General features: G+C 40.6%; 2 protein-coding genes across 15 annotated transcripts in view; both read left to right on the forward strand.

Moving 5' to 3' along the window:
• The first annotated feature begins 541 nt into the window (after window positions 1–541).
• uchl3 (ubiquitin carboxyl-terminal esterase L3 (ubiquitin thiolesterase)) lies at window positions 542–6,323 on the forward strand. Its single transcript, XM_033614531.2, has 9 exons — window positions 542–678; window positions 866–877; window positions 2,705–2,833; window positions 2,970–3,126; window positions 3,452–3,537; window positions 4,432–4,479; window positions 5,258–5,333; window positions 5,432–5,490; window positions 5,590–6,323. The coding sequence occupies exons 1-9, from the start codon at window positions 637–639 to the stop codon at window positions 5,671–5,673; spliced, it is 693 nt and encodes a 230-aa protein (XP_033470422.1). The 5' UTR covers window positions 542–636; the 3' UTR covers window positions 5,674–6,323.
• Window positions 6,324–9,500: 3,177 nt separating this feature from the next.
• The window catches only part of lmo7a (LIM domain 7a), a 74,987-nt gene continuing 69,457 nt past the window's right edge, over window positions 9,501–15,030 (forward strand). For 6 of the 14 annotated variants that reach the window (XM_033617779.2, XM_078174600.1, XM_033617786.2 and 3 more), the window contains exons 1-2: window positions 9,507–9,645; window positions 9,875–9,993. In XM_033617779.2, the coding sequence (XP_033473670.2) occupies window positions 9,925–9,993 (69 nt within the window). In that variant the 5' untranslated portion in view covers window positions 9,507–9,645; window positions 9,875–9,924. Of the gene's footprint in view, window positions 9,646–9,820; window positions 9,994–15,030 lie in introns of those variants that run through there. The other 8 variants (XM_033617789.2, XM_033617790.2, XM_078174601.1 and 5 more) reach the window with 4 other exon arrangements.

Genomic DNA, 15,030 nt, shown 5'->3' on the forward strand with positions numbered 1-15,030 from the left:
TTTTTTAGCTAACTGCCATAACCATTTACAAAGTTTAACATGGTTGTGGTGAAATGGAAATATGCTTTGTTTAATAGATTGGCTGAAGAAGAACATCAGCGCCCCCGTGTGGCGGCCATATGTTAGGGGCACACACTTTGAATTGAACTGATTTTGGAGATTTTTTCCTTTTGTCTTATTATTATTATTATTGCAAATTAATTTTAAAAAATGATTAGAAACATTATATACCGAACGGAAAGCGCATCGCATCAGATTAACGGGAGTGAAGAACCATAACTGCTGGCTATCCCTTTCCGAAACACGCCCATAGACCTGGAATGTACCACTGTTGGATTGAAGGTATGATTAGTAAACAAGAAATCCCACATTTTGCGGACAACGAGTCATACCACAATATTTGAGGTAAAAAACATTAGAACGAGTTTATCGATATATGTAACATTTCTGTTTATTTAGTAAAATACTACTTGTGGTGTATTTATGGTTAATAAAAAAGCACGCACCCCTGCGTATTACCGAAATGTCGAAGTGCACTCTCCTGACGCGGAAGCGATTTCCAGCTGTCAAACAGATTTTGGTAAATCACTTTCAGCTCCCTGTTGAAAGGAAAACAACAATTGACGTTACTTCAGGATGGACAATCCACGCTGGTTGCCTCTGGAGTCAAATCCAGAAGTATGTCTTATTGGTATTTATTCAAAATAACGTTATATCGTTTAATCGAAGTCATTCATTGAGAAGCATGTGAGCGATAACTAACTCGTAGCAAGCAGTTAGAACAAAAGCTAAAGCCGGTATGGCTGCTTTGCTAACCCTCAAAAGCAATTTCATTAATATTTGTATCTGTGTCTTCTCATTTCAGGTCATGACCAAGGTCAGTATTTTTTTCTGATATAATTTAACACTAGATGGGTTTGCATATTCAGCAATAAAGCGACTTACAAAGGGACAAGGCCTACCCAGCAGCGATGCTAACGTTACATCCAACCTAACGGTGTCATTTAACTGTAACAGTCACGAAATAATGGACCACTGTCTTATAAATACAACGGAGGCAAAGAGGCTGTTAACAGAAGTTATTGCTAGTAGCATGCTGTAGTTATATGTTAAAGAATATATTTTATAAGGTTGTATGTAAAAATGGATGTAACCCAAGATTCATGCCAAGGCTAATTGCTGTCAGCATTTAACAATGTCAAGATTTCTGATGTGTCTAAGTCTGTATGTGTCAATTCATCTGGATAATCCAGTCGTGCTCATATAAAGTTTCACAGGAGCTATTAAATATGGCACTAAATACAAGGAAAAATACAGTCAGTGATGATAATGATAATAATTAGGACTGTATATAGGACACCGAAAAAGGTCCATAGTGGACAACATGAAAACAGACAATCACCTATGTACAAAAATCTGATATAACAAATACAATTTACATATATGAAAAGACAAGGAATACATATAAAAAGACAAAATTTAATAAACTGCCCCCACAAACAAGCTGGAGGGCCAGTGGCCCTGCAGTCTCGATGAAAAGGCCTGGATGATACCATTTTCTGAGACAGAGAGCCTGCACATATATCCATATATAAGATTTCATATTAGGGTAGAGCAGGCACACGGACATTTACAAACATCTGGCTGGCACTGCACGATCGTAGAAGTTTAAGAAGCAGTGTCATTCCATCATTATAGGCCACAGTAAGTCTTTGAATGTTGCTCTTCCTGTAGGAGCACCACAAATGGGCAGTATACAGCAGAGTACAAAATGCTCTAAGAGGACCTCTCTTCACATTTACCGAACACATGCTGAATTTGCGAGCAAGCATATTCGCTTGTGCATAAAATGTTAATATTATCTTAACTGGAACAAGACCAAGTACACTATCTAAATTTCAGGAGCTGCAATTTTTTGATTAAGGTAAATTATGTCACAACATACCATTATTAATGAAGCATTGTAGTGTTACAGAGACATCATTTAAGACCAAGCACACCCACTTATAGCAGCGGCACTCCCTGATGGCAGTGGCCCCCCAGCAGGACAATGCGCCATGCCACACCTTAAGAACTGCTCAGAATTGGCCTGAGGAACCTAAAACTAAGGCTCAAGGCGTTGACCTGGCCCCCAGAGTCCCCAGATCCCAATCTGATCGAGGATCTGTGGGACAGATGAAGGACTTAAAGGATCCACCATCAACGCCCTGGTGCCCCCAGAGGTCCTGTGTCCATGTCTTAACAGGTCAGAGCCAAGTCAGAACAAAGGAGGCCCCATCATGGATCAGACTTGGCTCTGGGGTACCCGCCTTTGGATCTGGGGAATTTGGAGGCTAGGTCCACACCTGGAGCTCTTTGTCATGTTCCTCAGGCCATCCCTGAGCAGTTTTTGGGGTGTGGCATGGTGCATTGTCCTGCTGGGGCGCCACTGCCATTGAGGAGTGCTGTTGCTACGCGGAGGTGTACATGGTCTGCAGTGTTTGTTTGTGTAGGTGGTAAGCGTCAAGTGGTGTCCACATGAATGCATGTCACAGAAACACATTGTAGTGTTTTGGCAGTTACTTAGGAATCAGTTGTTTCCGATGGTAATCAGGAGCCAGCTTTTACATCCCACTTTACTTTGAGTTAAGCTGGTCCGCCAGATATTATTAGGTTAGCTTTGTGTCTCTGTATGCATGTACATTCACCCTCAGTTTTTGTATAGTTTGTGAATTGCTTGGGTATGAGACCAACCTGGCAGTTTGGAGACGTGTATGGATTGGATCCAGAGCTTCTGGGCATGGTACCAAGACCAGTGTGCGCAGTGCTACTTCTCTTCCCTGTGACAGAGAAGGTACCTGTTATTTTTGCAGCATCTTTGGTGTTAAATGTGCATGTTCATGAACCATAATGGATGTCTCCACATCTGCATGCATGATGTCACTTCAGTTCAGATGTCACGTCATTTATTTTCTCCTACTTCTGTCTAGTATGAGGCATTCAAGGAAGAAGAGGAAAAGAAACTCAAGGATCAGAGGCAGGAAGTCTCTCCTGACGTCTACTTCATCAAGCAAACTATTGGAAATGCCTGTGGAACAATAGGATTAATTCATGCAGTGGCAAACAACCTGGGACACCTGGAATTTGGTGAGTGTTTATTCTGTTTGCATCATATACAACAGTAGAGATGTGAAAGATTCCCATGTTTACAGCATCAGATTGCCAACTCAGGATGGTCATGTGATTGCAAAGTTGATAATGTGTGTATTATTTTAACATTTTTCTCAGATTGAACAGTTTTCTATCACTCAGTTTTATCACCAGGAAAAGATTCCATTAATCATAATACCTCACAGTAGTCTCCTATTACGACATCTGTGTCTTGACACGCCACCCTGCTCTAAATCCAAACACATTTCTGCTTGCAGACGGCTTTCTACAGATTTTTCTTCTTCTTGTTCTTTCTCCTCAGAGGCCGATTCTGCTCTAAAGAGGTTTATAGAAAAAACCTCAAAAATGACCTCAGACGAAAGGGCCGTCTTCCTGGAAAAGGATGAGGTAAGAAGACACTGAAAAGAAAATCTTTGTACAAGGATGGTGTGATGAAGTGGTCAGTTAAGTGAAGTTTTGGGGGTTTTAAGTCTGCTTTTACATAAAGGAATTAAGTATTTACGCTCTTGATGTATTTTCCAATTCTTTTAGGCAGTCAGGGTATAGTTGAAAAACTCTTTTGCCCCAGATCTTTATCAGTGTCATGACAAACTAATCAGTACATTTTTGGTCACCTTACCTGCTGAGTGATGACACCATGGAAAAAAAAATCCTCTATATTTCCTGGTAACTCTTAAGCCTTTATAATTTTATGTAAGAGCTCTGTAGCTGTCATTTGATAAATAACAATAGAGTACATAAAATGATCCAGTATGTTATTTCCATGGCCTTGGAAATCAATATTTGTGAACATGAGCTTCTCTCTCTCAAAGCCAGAAACCAGAGAAGTAAGTCTCAAACTTGTGATGTCATCAAGTTAAAGTCTGTAGCTGTTAAATACTGTTTGTTCTCTATTTTATACCCAAATGAGTTTTATTCTGTTGTAGTGTTCTCGGCTCTGAAAAAGAAAATGTCCCCCTACACTCTGAACATTCCCCTGAGTGCTCACAGTGACACCTATAACATCTTTCACCACTCGTCATCTATAGAGCAGCTCCAGACTTTATACTTGATGACATTACAAATTTGAGTTTCAGCACTAAAGATTTAGAAGAGCGTTGTTGGTGTTAACTAATATTTTTGGACTGTCTTAGACAATAGGAATAACATGTATGAATATTGACAATGGTCATAGTTCCCTTTTAAGTGTGTAGAAGATTGGTACAATTATCATTAAGTACATTCCTATAAAATCTATTGGGGACATCTGTTTACACTTTATTTTCGGTCTCTCTGTTTCAGAGTATACGTGTTACACATGAATCCAGTGCACAAGAGGGACAGACCGAGGTTTGTATTGATTTTCAGATCATCTGTGTTGTCTAAGGATGTTTCTGTCACCAATAGTGTAGTGTTGTACAGGGCTAGGTATCGTTTAAATAATTACAATACCAGTACCAATCGTCGTACCTCAAGTGATACTGATACCAATAGAGTACTTCATCCGATACCCATAATGTGAATGGAGAGGTGTGTAATACAGCCATACTTTCAAATGTTTGCATCTCAACACACTGAGCCGCCAGCTCAGTTGAATATGCCACGCTCAACTTCATCATACCCACCGAGGACAGCTATGAGAGCCGAACAGCTGCACACACAGTGATCGGGCTAACTGTTAGCATCAAATGGCTCACGTTACAGTTACAGTTATTAAAGAGTTTGATGATGGAGTCAAGCCGTTTTGGTGTCGGAGTGTGTATGATGGGGCTGTTCAATGGCTCAGTGTTGCATGTAGCCGCTGCAGTGTTACCCCGTGCTAACTGGGAAGGCTTTGAACTGACTGATCGTCAAGAGGAGAGCAGCTCTGGAAATGGCAGCAACAGAAAGTTTGCTGACCCCGCAGGGAGTTGGGACAGTCCAGGATCAGTCCCCAGGTGCAAAAATGGTCGAATGCAGGTGTCGTTTGACTGCAGAAACTTTGATGCTACTTGGTATTAGATTATTCTGGTCGATACCTTAAAGGTAACGAGTACCGATACCCAACCCTAGTGTTTGTGTATTACATAATCTAAAGGAATGCATTAACTGAGATAGAACTTTGTGTTTTATGTCTTGTCTGTTTCAGGCCCCAAGTTTAGATGAGAAAGTGAATCTGCATTTTATAGCTTTTGTGAATGTCGGAGGACAATTATATGAGCTGGGTGAGTTTGTCACATTGTAAAAAACTTCATTTACCCATCCAGTGATGGCAGACTTGAAGCAAACTTCCTCATGAACTGTGTTTTTTTTATAAACGTAGATGGCAGGAAGCCTTTCCCTATCGTCCACGGGAAAACTTCAGAAGACACTTTACTGGAGGTAAGACATCACTGAACAAAACAGACACATTATCATAGAAATATCATCTCAAGTTGTGCTGCAAGTCTCCATTCCCCTGATGTGTTTGATCCACTGCAGGATGCTGTAGCGGTTTGTAAGGTCTTCATGGCTCGCGACCCTCAGGAGGTTCGTTTCACCATCATTGCCCTCTCCAAAGACTGAGGAAACTCCATCATGCCTCCAGAACCACAAAGAAAACATGACTGCCAAACATTTTCAAGTGCTGATCTCATTGGAAAATTAGTTTAGGTTTTTTTTCTCGCTAATACTATAATGTCAGGGATATCATTTTAAATTAATGTTTCTTTTTTGTTTTACATCACTTGTTGGATAAAATTGTAAGGGAATCAGAGTTCAGATCAAATCTTCCAGATCACCACTGCTGAACCATCTCACTAACCATACCACGGCTGTACTACCTTGACACTGCACTAAAGTTTGTTTACAAGGCGCGTTTGGCTTTTAATTAAGAAAGAAATCTAACAAATTGTCCACGTAACTGACAGAGCTCACCTTCTTTTTTTATACTCTGGGTTCAATGATGCATACTGTGTGTAGTGATTTGTTTTTGACCACCTGGTCTAAACCAGCTGAAGAAACATGATTTGCGAGGTTTTAATTTGAGTTATAGCTTTGAAAAAGCAGATAGGCCTAATGCTGTTGGATGCAGTAATGAAGATGTGAAAAGTACTTACTTCACTGTAAGTGAGGCTGACTGAAAAAATGCAGACTGTACATCAGTATGGACGGTGCCTACATTTTTGTAATGAGAATCAGACGTTCTGTCAAATAAAAGGCAAATTTATTAAACATTTTTCTTGTGGATCTTCTGTTACATCTTTACTTAATAATATTCATCTGTATAAATTAAATTATGATGGGTTTACTGTCAGATTTATGTGACTTATCATGACTACTCAAGTGAAATGATATATTCTGGCACCCTGCAGTGGCAAAATAAAATGCTATTAAGAAATCAAAGAAGTATGAAACAGGCCTCTCCCCTGAAAATACAAAAAGCTATTTATTTCAAAGCAGACAGGAACTTGCTCTAAAGGTTTTAAAATCATCCTCGCTACTGATTTATTCCATAAAATGGAGCAACCCAGTCACCAGAATAAAGTTGGACACGGTCAGCAACAATACTCAGGTAGGCTGTGGTGTTTAAACCATGCTCAGTTGGTACTAAGGGGCCCAAAGTGTGCCAAGAAAATATCCCCCACACCATTACACCACCACCAGCAGCCTGAACCGTTGATACAAGGCAGGATGGATCCATGCTTTCATATTGTTTACACCAAATTCTGACCCTACCATCTGAATGTGGCAGCAGAAATCCAGACTCATCAGACCAGGCAACGTGTTTCCAATCTTCTATTGTCCAGTTTTGGTGAGCCTGTGTGAACTGTAGTGTCAGTTTCCTGTTGTTAGCTGACAGGAGTGGCACCTGGTGTGGTCTTCTGCTGCTGTAGCCCATCTGCTTCAAGGTTGGATGTGTTGTTGGTTCAGAGATGGTCTTCTGCAGACCTTGGTTGTAACCAGTGGTTATTTGAGTTACTGTTGTCTTTCTATCATCTTAGAGGCAGTCTGGCCATTCTCCTCTGACCTCTGGCATCAACAAGGCATTTTCACCCAGAGAACTGCTGCTCACTGGGTATAATCTCTTTTTCAGACCATCCTCTGTAAATCCTAGAGGCGGTTGTGTGTGAAAATCCCAGTAGATCAGCAGTTTCTGACAGAGCAGCCTGCCTGGCACCAACAACCATGCCACGTTCAAAGTCACTTAAATCACCTTTCTTCCACATTCTGATGCTCAATTTGAACTTCAGCAGGTCGTATTGAACATGTCTACGTGTCTAAGTGTATTGAGTTGCTGCTACATGATTGACTGATAAACTGTTTGCATGAATGAGCAGTTAAAACAAGTCTACCTAATAAAGTGGCCAGTGAGTGTAATTTGTAAGATGAGCTTAGATTTTATGTGTTAGATTTTAACCTGCAAAGTAACTATAGCCTTACTGTCAAATAAAATTTGCACATTTTTCTACTGTACTGCGAATGATGCACACTTCATGTTGTTCACCAGATAAAAAAATATTAACCATGACAGTCTTATCATCTCTCCCAACAATGGTACAAATATCCAAAGGGTCACAGAGTATAAGTACTTTGGTATTTGGTTAGATTATGTTAACCTTTAAATATCACGTTTCCAAGCTGGTGACTTCTTTAAGAATGAAAACTGGATTGTTTTATAGAATCAGACTCTCATTTCTGCTGCATTGTAGACAGATGCTTGTTGAGGCAACTTTTTTATCAGTCTTAGATTATGGTGATTATTTTATACATGCACGCCTCAGCTGCCACTCTGAAGCCCCTAGATTCTGTATATCACTCTCTATCATTGTGATGTGTATGCTAAGGTTGGGTGGCCCTCTCTATGTGTAAGACGTGAAAGACACTGGGTTTTATTTATGTATAAAGCTCATTACCTTCTCATATCAGTTCAATGCTTTCTTTTAATGTGGGCTCTTACCAATTGGATTTGGCGGCAGTAGCTCAGTCCATAGGGACTTGGGTTGGGAACTGGAGGGGCCTGGTTCAAGTCCCCATCTGGACCCAATATGGAGTGTGCACTGGTAGCTGGAGAGGTGCCAGTTCACCTACTGGGCACTGCCGAGGTGCCCTTGAGCACAGCTCCGAACCCCCCAGGGGTGCCTGTCAGCCCCCTCGCTCTGACATCTCTCCATTCAATGCATGTATAGGTCCTGTCTGTGCGTGTGTGTGTATTTCAGGCCTGTGTGTATAAGTACATGACACTCCAGGCGCTGGCTGTTTTTACTAAAGTTGGAAAATTGAGTTTTTTCATATTGTGCACCTGCAATGAGGGAACAACATGCAGAACAATTTTAAACTTTCCTAATTTTTATCCATAGGGCAAATCATATCTTTAACTGTATCATATTTAACTTCTGGGTGTTCCTGTTTTACCTGATTAATGTGTTCTACATTTTAACAGTTTTTATTCATCATTATTGCTTTTATTGATTCATTTTTAACATCTAAATTAATTTTAAATATTTTTTTTTTACTTATTGTTGTCACTTTTATGTAACTTGCTTTGTTGTGTTTTTTTTGTGTGTGTGTGTGTCTAAGTGCTTTCATTTTATATTGGTTTGCTCTGCTACATTGTAAACGAGGTCTCTACCTCAGTGTATTTCCAAGTTAAAATAAAGGTTAAATGAATGAAAATGTTGCAGATCAACATGCATTTCCCTCCGGAGTAGAAGCATAAATTATACTTAAGCATATGTATCTCAAACATACTATAGTTGCTTTCCACCGTTGCTTTCACAATGAGGCAAATTGTGATTTGTGATATTGGGCTTTTAAATAAAACTGCATTGAAATTTGAATCTATAAAGTAACCATAGCCTAATGGTCAAATAAATGTTGCAGCAACATGCATATCCCTCTGGAGTAGAAGTATAAAGTACACTCAAGCATAAGTATCTCAAAATAGTTGCTTTCCACTGTTGCTTTTACACTGAAACTACCAACTGATGGAGTCAAAGTTTGCATTATCAGTCCTTTACTCCAGTCCCTGCATTGCACCCTATCAGCCGCTGCGTGGCGCTGCAGGAAAGCCATTTGTTTTAAAAGGAGAGCTGAACTTCAAGTAGTAAAGTTTATCCAGAGACTGAAACTTTTTAACGTATGGTAAAACATCTGAAGGTCAGCAGCATAGAGACTTCAAATTCACACGATGATTTTAACCTGGGAACTTGTGTGAGATTATCTTGTATCAGGTCGTGACTCGGTGTAGAGTTACACTATTGTGCTCCTACTGTATGAGGAAACACTTGAGCAAAATAATCTCCAGACAGCCAACTCGTGTTCACCTGGAAGCCGCTCAAAGGACCCGTGGGTGGCCCCCGGACCCCATCTTGGAAACCCTCCTGCCACAGCCTCCTGCGGCTGCTTTAACTCTCCCTGTCAGTGGCTCCAGCAGCCGAGGTGAGCTCCGGGTCCACTTTGAAGACTTTGTGTGAGAGCTGCAGAGGTGGAGGAAACCGAGCAGAGCGTGAAAGTACCAAAAGAAACAAACCACAGGTGTGTCGGATGACAGAGCAGGTAAGCTGCAGCCAGGTGAATGCGTAAATGTTACACCTTGCATTCATTCACTGATGAGCTGGTGGGAAATGAACAATAGGAGGCATGTTTCATGAATGAGTAACTCATGTGATTACACACAAGTCAGTGTACATAAAAGATTGCTTGGCGAGTTTTAAAGTGCACTCATTGTGTCTGCCTGTCCGGACTGGTCCACATTTGTTGTCACTGGACCTTAACTGCGGGCCAGTAGGAACCGATTTGGCCCCTTTGGAGCAGCTCGGATAATAAGTTTTTGTGATGGAGTGGCGTGAGCAGTCTGCTGTCAGCTGCGACGAAGCCTACGTCGAGGCACAGAGATGGATTGAGGTGAGTAAAAAACGATCTCAGCACCTTTCTTTACACTTTCTTTAAGCACTTAAGCCTTTTAAAGCATAGACAAGGTAAAATATAATTGACAACTGCTTGAGATCACAATATGGCAAGTCAGGAAAGTGGAGTTTTGTGTGGACTTTTTCCAGACCAAAGATTTTACCCTCATTTGTAATAGAATTCGGCTCCTCTGAGAATGTCCTGATGCAAAGGTGTAAAGCTGAGGTTACTTTCCAGTATCCTCCTGAGACCTGAACTTTTGTTTGCTGTGCATTTTTAATTTTTCCTAGCTATTTGGAATCAGTAGGACTCAATAAGTATAAAAAACCCAGCACTGTCAACAATAATTAAGTCCCAAATGTCCTCAAACTAGACGATAATAACTCTCAGTGTCTTCCAATTTCCTAATTAACAGCGTCTGAGCTTGTCATTGTTGCTAAAATTGGGCAAATTTGTTGTCATATCAAACTACAAACATTAGTTTCAACCATAAAATGTGATCAGGTTTTGGATCTTGTCCACTTTTATGTCAGGATTGACTTAGCAGAGATGGCTGCCATCCTGTGTTTAGATGGATTATGTATTGTGCTCTTATTACCACTAGATGGCACAAAAAAGTGTCCACGAACGAGGACAACAGGTCTAAGTTAAGAAGAATGAAGTATAAGGTCAAGTAAACCCAAAATGTGATGTCCTCATATGTGGACACAGGGTCTCAGGAGGATATACATCCCTGATTTAGAAGTATGTTGCTTGAGTTAAGCTCAGCAGATCAACAGATGCATATTGGTGTGTGTTACATCTTAGGTAACGTGTAAACAGTGTTGGAGAAACTACATTAAACCTGTAATTTAGCAAACTAATAAGCTGATTCACAATAAAAACTGCGTCTTAACAATTCTTAGAAAAAAAGCTTGTCAAAATCTAAACTATATCACAGGAAATAATCACAGCCTGAGTTCGGAATATTGTATCATGACATGGTGGTACAACTGAATAGACAGTGATTTAAGTGTGGGTGTGTTTGATTTGTCAGCTAGGGCAGGCCAGTCCTCACCCGTGTGTTAAGGAGAGGAATCAGGAAAATGCTAAACTCTTTGGGAAATTCAAAGTTTTCAATCGCAGGCATCTGTGTTGCAAACCAGTCAGATAGCAGGTGGTTGTCATGAAATGACCACTGTGGCCAGTGAGTTGTGGCATTGTGTTGTATTGTGTGGCAGAGGTGTGGACTTGAGTCACAGGACTTGTACCTGAGTCACAAATTTGATGACGTTAGACTTAACTTGACAAAATTGAAAAAGACATGCACCTTGACTCGAGCTTGAGCCAATTGTTTTTGACTGATTTGCTTTTATTAACAGATGCTTAAATTACAGTGCAGGAGCAGCTCCAAAAATACGTCAGGTTTCCATTCATGCATTTTAAAATATTTTAAAAGGAAAAAGTAAAAGGACGAAGATACTTATCCAGAAACACAAGAAAAGAGGCAAAGAACAAAACCAAACCCAAAAAAATGAAATTAAATTTAAGAATACTATTCCTTAAATGGGGCAGCACAGTGGTGCAGTTAGTATTGTTGCTTCACAGCAAGAGGGTCCCTGGCTTGAACCCTGGGATAGGGGAACACCTCTGTGTGGAGTTTGCATGTTCTCCCTGTGTCATTGTCAGGTTTCCTCTAGGTACTCCAGCTTCCTCCCATAGTCCAAAGACATGCAGGTTAATTGGTGACTCTAAATTGTCCGTAGGTGTGAATGTGAGTGTGAATGGTTGTCTGTCTCTATGTGTCAGCCCTGTGATAGTCTGGTGACCTGTCCAGGGTGTACCCTGCCTCTCGCCCAATGTCAAATGGGATAGGCTCCAGCACCCCTTCGACCCCTAACAAGATAAGCAGTTACAGAAAATGAATGAATGAATATTCCTTAAATATATACCATATGTACGAAAACTAAACCTTAGGGACAATTTGACGCTCAAAGATATGTTAATGAACTCACAAATGGATCCTTGGGCTCGAGCCTTTTGACTCGAAAATACTTGATACCTTCCCCCAAGAGTAAAAGTAAGAAGTATGTTGTTTAAAAAGTGTGCCACGCATCAATTCACAAAACAATCGACTAATATAAATGCTAGTCATTCCCAGCAAGTCCACACTTAACTCCCAAGATCCACTTTGCCTGAACCAATTTGACAGCAGCCAATCAAGCTGCAGGAAAGAACCATGAGGAACTAATGTCAAGTTACTGAGCCTCCCTTTTTGGAAAAGATGATGCCAAAGATCATTTTGTGTTGGTGGTCAACAAAAAACAAATTGCAGAATGTAAAGCGTGCAGGTCGGAAGTTACAGAGTGGGGTGCAACAACTCCCAACAAGTTTGTTTTAACTAACAGATAGAAATTTTCAAAAGCAGTCATGATCTTTTTAAATTTAGTATATTATTACTCTGTTGTAGTGTTGTCACGATACAAAAATCTTTGTTTCGGTACCAATACCAATATGAATTTCGATACTTTTCGATACTCTTCGGTACTTTTCCTAAGGAAAAGTCCTTTTGAATACAAACCTTTAGAACAATAAATAGTAGGGGTGTAACGGTACCAAAAAAATCATGGTTCGGTAAGTACCTCGGTACGGACGTCACGGTTTGGTAACTCAAATGTTCCACCAAGTTTGTGTTGTCTCGTGTTGTCTCCCTTTGGGAGGCAGACTTTCTCTTGTCTTTTTTCACATGCGCCAGCTGCGGATGTTGATACAGGTGTTGTCTTACACACCACTTGTGCAATCTGTGCTCCAATAGGAACAAGAAAGGCGTTTGTGTGCATAAATGAGTAAAATAAATTAACTAAATTAATGAATTGAATCAATTTCAAAGTACCAGTATTTTCAAAATGCAGTATAGTACCGTTTGGAAACTCTGGTACCGCAGTACTATTTTAGTGCCGGTATACCGTGCAACACTACTCTGTTGTCAAAATGGCATTACATTTGGTAGAGAGTGCTCGATGACTTGTTTAGGACTCAAAACTAAACATTTAGAACTTGGGTCCTGCTTGTCTTGACTTGGAACTTGCAATGAAACTCACTGAGCTATATGTAGTTAACAGTTAAGTCTCTTATTTCAGCCGCTAGAAATAATGTATTTAAACTACTCCAAGCATTAGCTATACCCTCCGTCTCACCTCTCAGAGAACAGGTAGCCTGCATAGATTTGACCCGATTCATCATTATTGTTTGCTCGCAGCTCCCTTTGTCAGATCTTGCCTAGACCTGCTCGGCAGTCTTTTTTATCTTTCCCAGGGTCTCTTTGAGGCTACTGTTTCAAGAATGTGGCGAGAAAATCAGCAGAGCAGCTTCAAATCAATAAATGAGCAATAAATTTGCACCTTGCTGGCGGCACTTGCTGTAAAAAGTAATACTCTTTAGGCATACACAGAATAATGAGACTGCTATTTCAGGTGTCAGTAATGACTCAAAAGCTAAAATAAGCTGTCAGACATTACAGCTCATGTGATGTTTATGACAATTTCTGGAAAATAAGTGATATATAAAATAGAACTTTCAACAGGTGATTCTTTTTCTGAGGCAAGCAGTAATGTTTTTATGGTCATAATGTTCCCTCTCTCCCAGCACTGTAATCAAAATGCAAAACCAAGTCAAACAATCTCCACCAGCGCTCTCAAAAACAGCCCCTTTTTATTTCCAAAGTGTCAGATTATTTAAAGTTTCCATCCAACCTTCAGCCAGACTCTCATTCTTTCTTTTCTCCTTTTACAAGCGGGTAAAATGATGTGTCCTCATCTCGCAAATTCTCTTCCCAGCGTGGTGGCGTGGAGCTGCTGCATGGCTGTAACTAAACAAATATTGTTCTAATTTCATGAGGGGTGAATCTGAATTCTTCTGATGTGACATCAGTGTCTCTCACACTCACACACTGGCCCATTGTAGTGGCCTACCTCGTGGGCTGCGGCAGGGGCATGATCTCAGGCGGGAGCAGGAAGATTAGGGAGAGCGAGTGGGAGGCCAAACAAGTTGAGTAGGTGAGGTTCCAGGCCACAGGGCAAGTGTATTAACAGCGTAGGTATGAGAGGTTTTGACGTAGGGGAAACACAACAGCAATCAAGCTCTGGCACCGGGTAAACACTTTCCCTTCAAAGACAAAGTTTTGCGGCTATTGGATTCTGCCCCTGAGAGTTAACAAGCTGCTTGGCTTCATAGCACTTTAAACAGAGGCATGTGTGCATGGCGAGGTTGGTGGTATTGTTAAAAACTAGACTAAATCGTCTGGAGCCTGTCACATGGACACATTCCTGCATTAGCTGCCATGGCTGTGAACATAGCCCCCTCGGAGCTGGCCTGCTGTCAGCACGGGGCGCTGCGTCCTACAACTACAGGGCCCGGTAGAATAATAGAGGCCCTTGTTAATTGAATAGAAAGGCTGTAAGTGTGACTGTTGTGACAGTCAAGAACAAGTGGCGGTGTTTACGTAATGTACAGGTCAGAAGATCGTGCATGTGGCCGCCTGTAAACACAAATAATTAGTTTGTGGTTAGTAAATAAGTGCTTATTTGTTAGATTATATCTGTTTCAGTGTTTAATGTGGTTCACTGATGGTGTTTTAACAAATAACTGACAAGCATAGTGCAACAGTGTCAGACACAACATGCAAGTTTTTCTTTTGTTCAGGTTGTAATGGACAAGAATTTATTTTCTCAGAGAGTTTCTCAGGAAGGTGTTACCCTGAATACCTAGAATACCTCTTAAAACAGGTTTTAGGCAGGGCTTCACTGCAGCCATTGATCTAGTTTAAAGGTAAACTATGCAGGTATTGTGCTTACTGTTTCAGACTTGGCCTTTTCTCCTTACACTGCAAGCCACTGTACTATAGACCTTTTCAAACTTGACAACATAAACACTCTAAATGTTAGTTAAAGGTTTTATTTAGAAAAAAAAAATTGTTTAGTTTAGTTTAGTTTATTAGGATCCCTATTACCTACTCCATTGGAGCAGCAATTTTTCCTGAGATCCGCAACAGCTTTA

This window comes from Epinephelus lanceolatus, chromosome 14 (genome assembly GCF_041903045.1).
Source record: "Epinephelus lanceolatus isolate andai-2023 chromosome 14, ASM4190304v1, whole genome shotgun sequence".
Lineage (NCBI taxonomy): Eukaryota > Metazoa > Chordata > Actinopteri > Perciformes > Serranidae > Epinephelus > Epinephelus lanceolatus.

Bases quoted from the DNA above. Each gene is read 5' to 3' on its own strand.
- uchl3 (XM_033614531.2), top strand. From the start codon at position 637: ATGGACAATCCACGCTGGTTGCCTCTGGAGTCAAATCCAGAA. The intron at 2,834-2,969 runs GTACCTGTTATT...ACTTCTGTCTAG, and splicing joins TCTTCCCTGTGACAGAGAAG to TATGAGGCATTCAAGGAAGA. The intron at 3,127-3,451 runs GTGAGTGTTTAT...CTTTCTCCTCAG, and splicing joins CCTGGGACACCTGGAATTTG to AGGCCGATTCTGCTCTAAAG.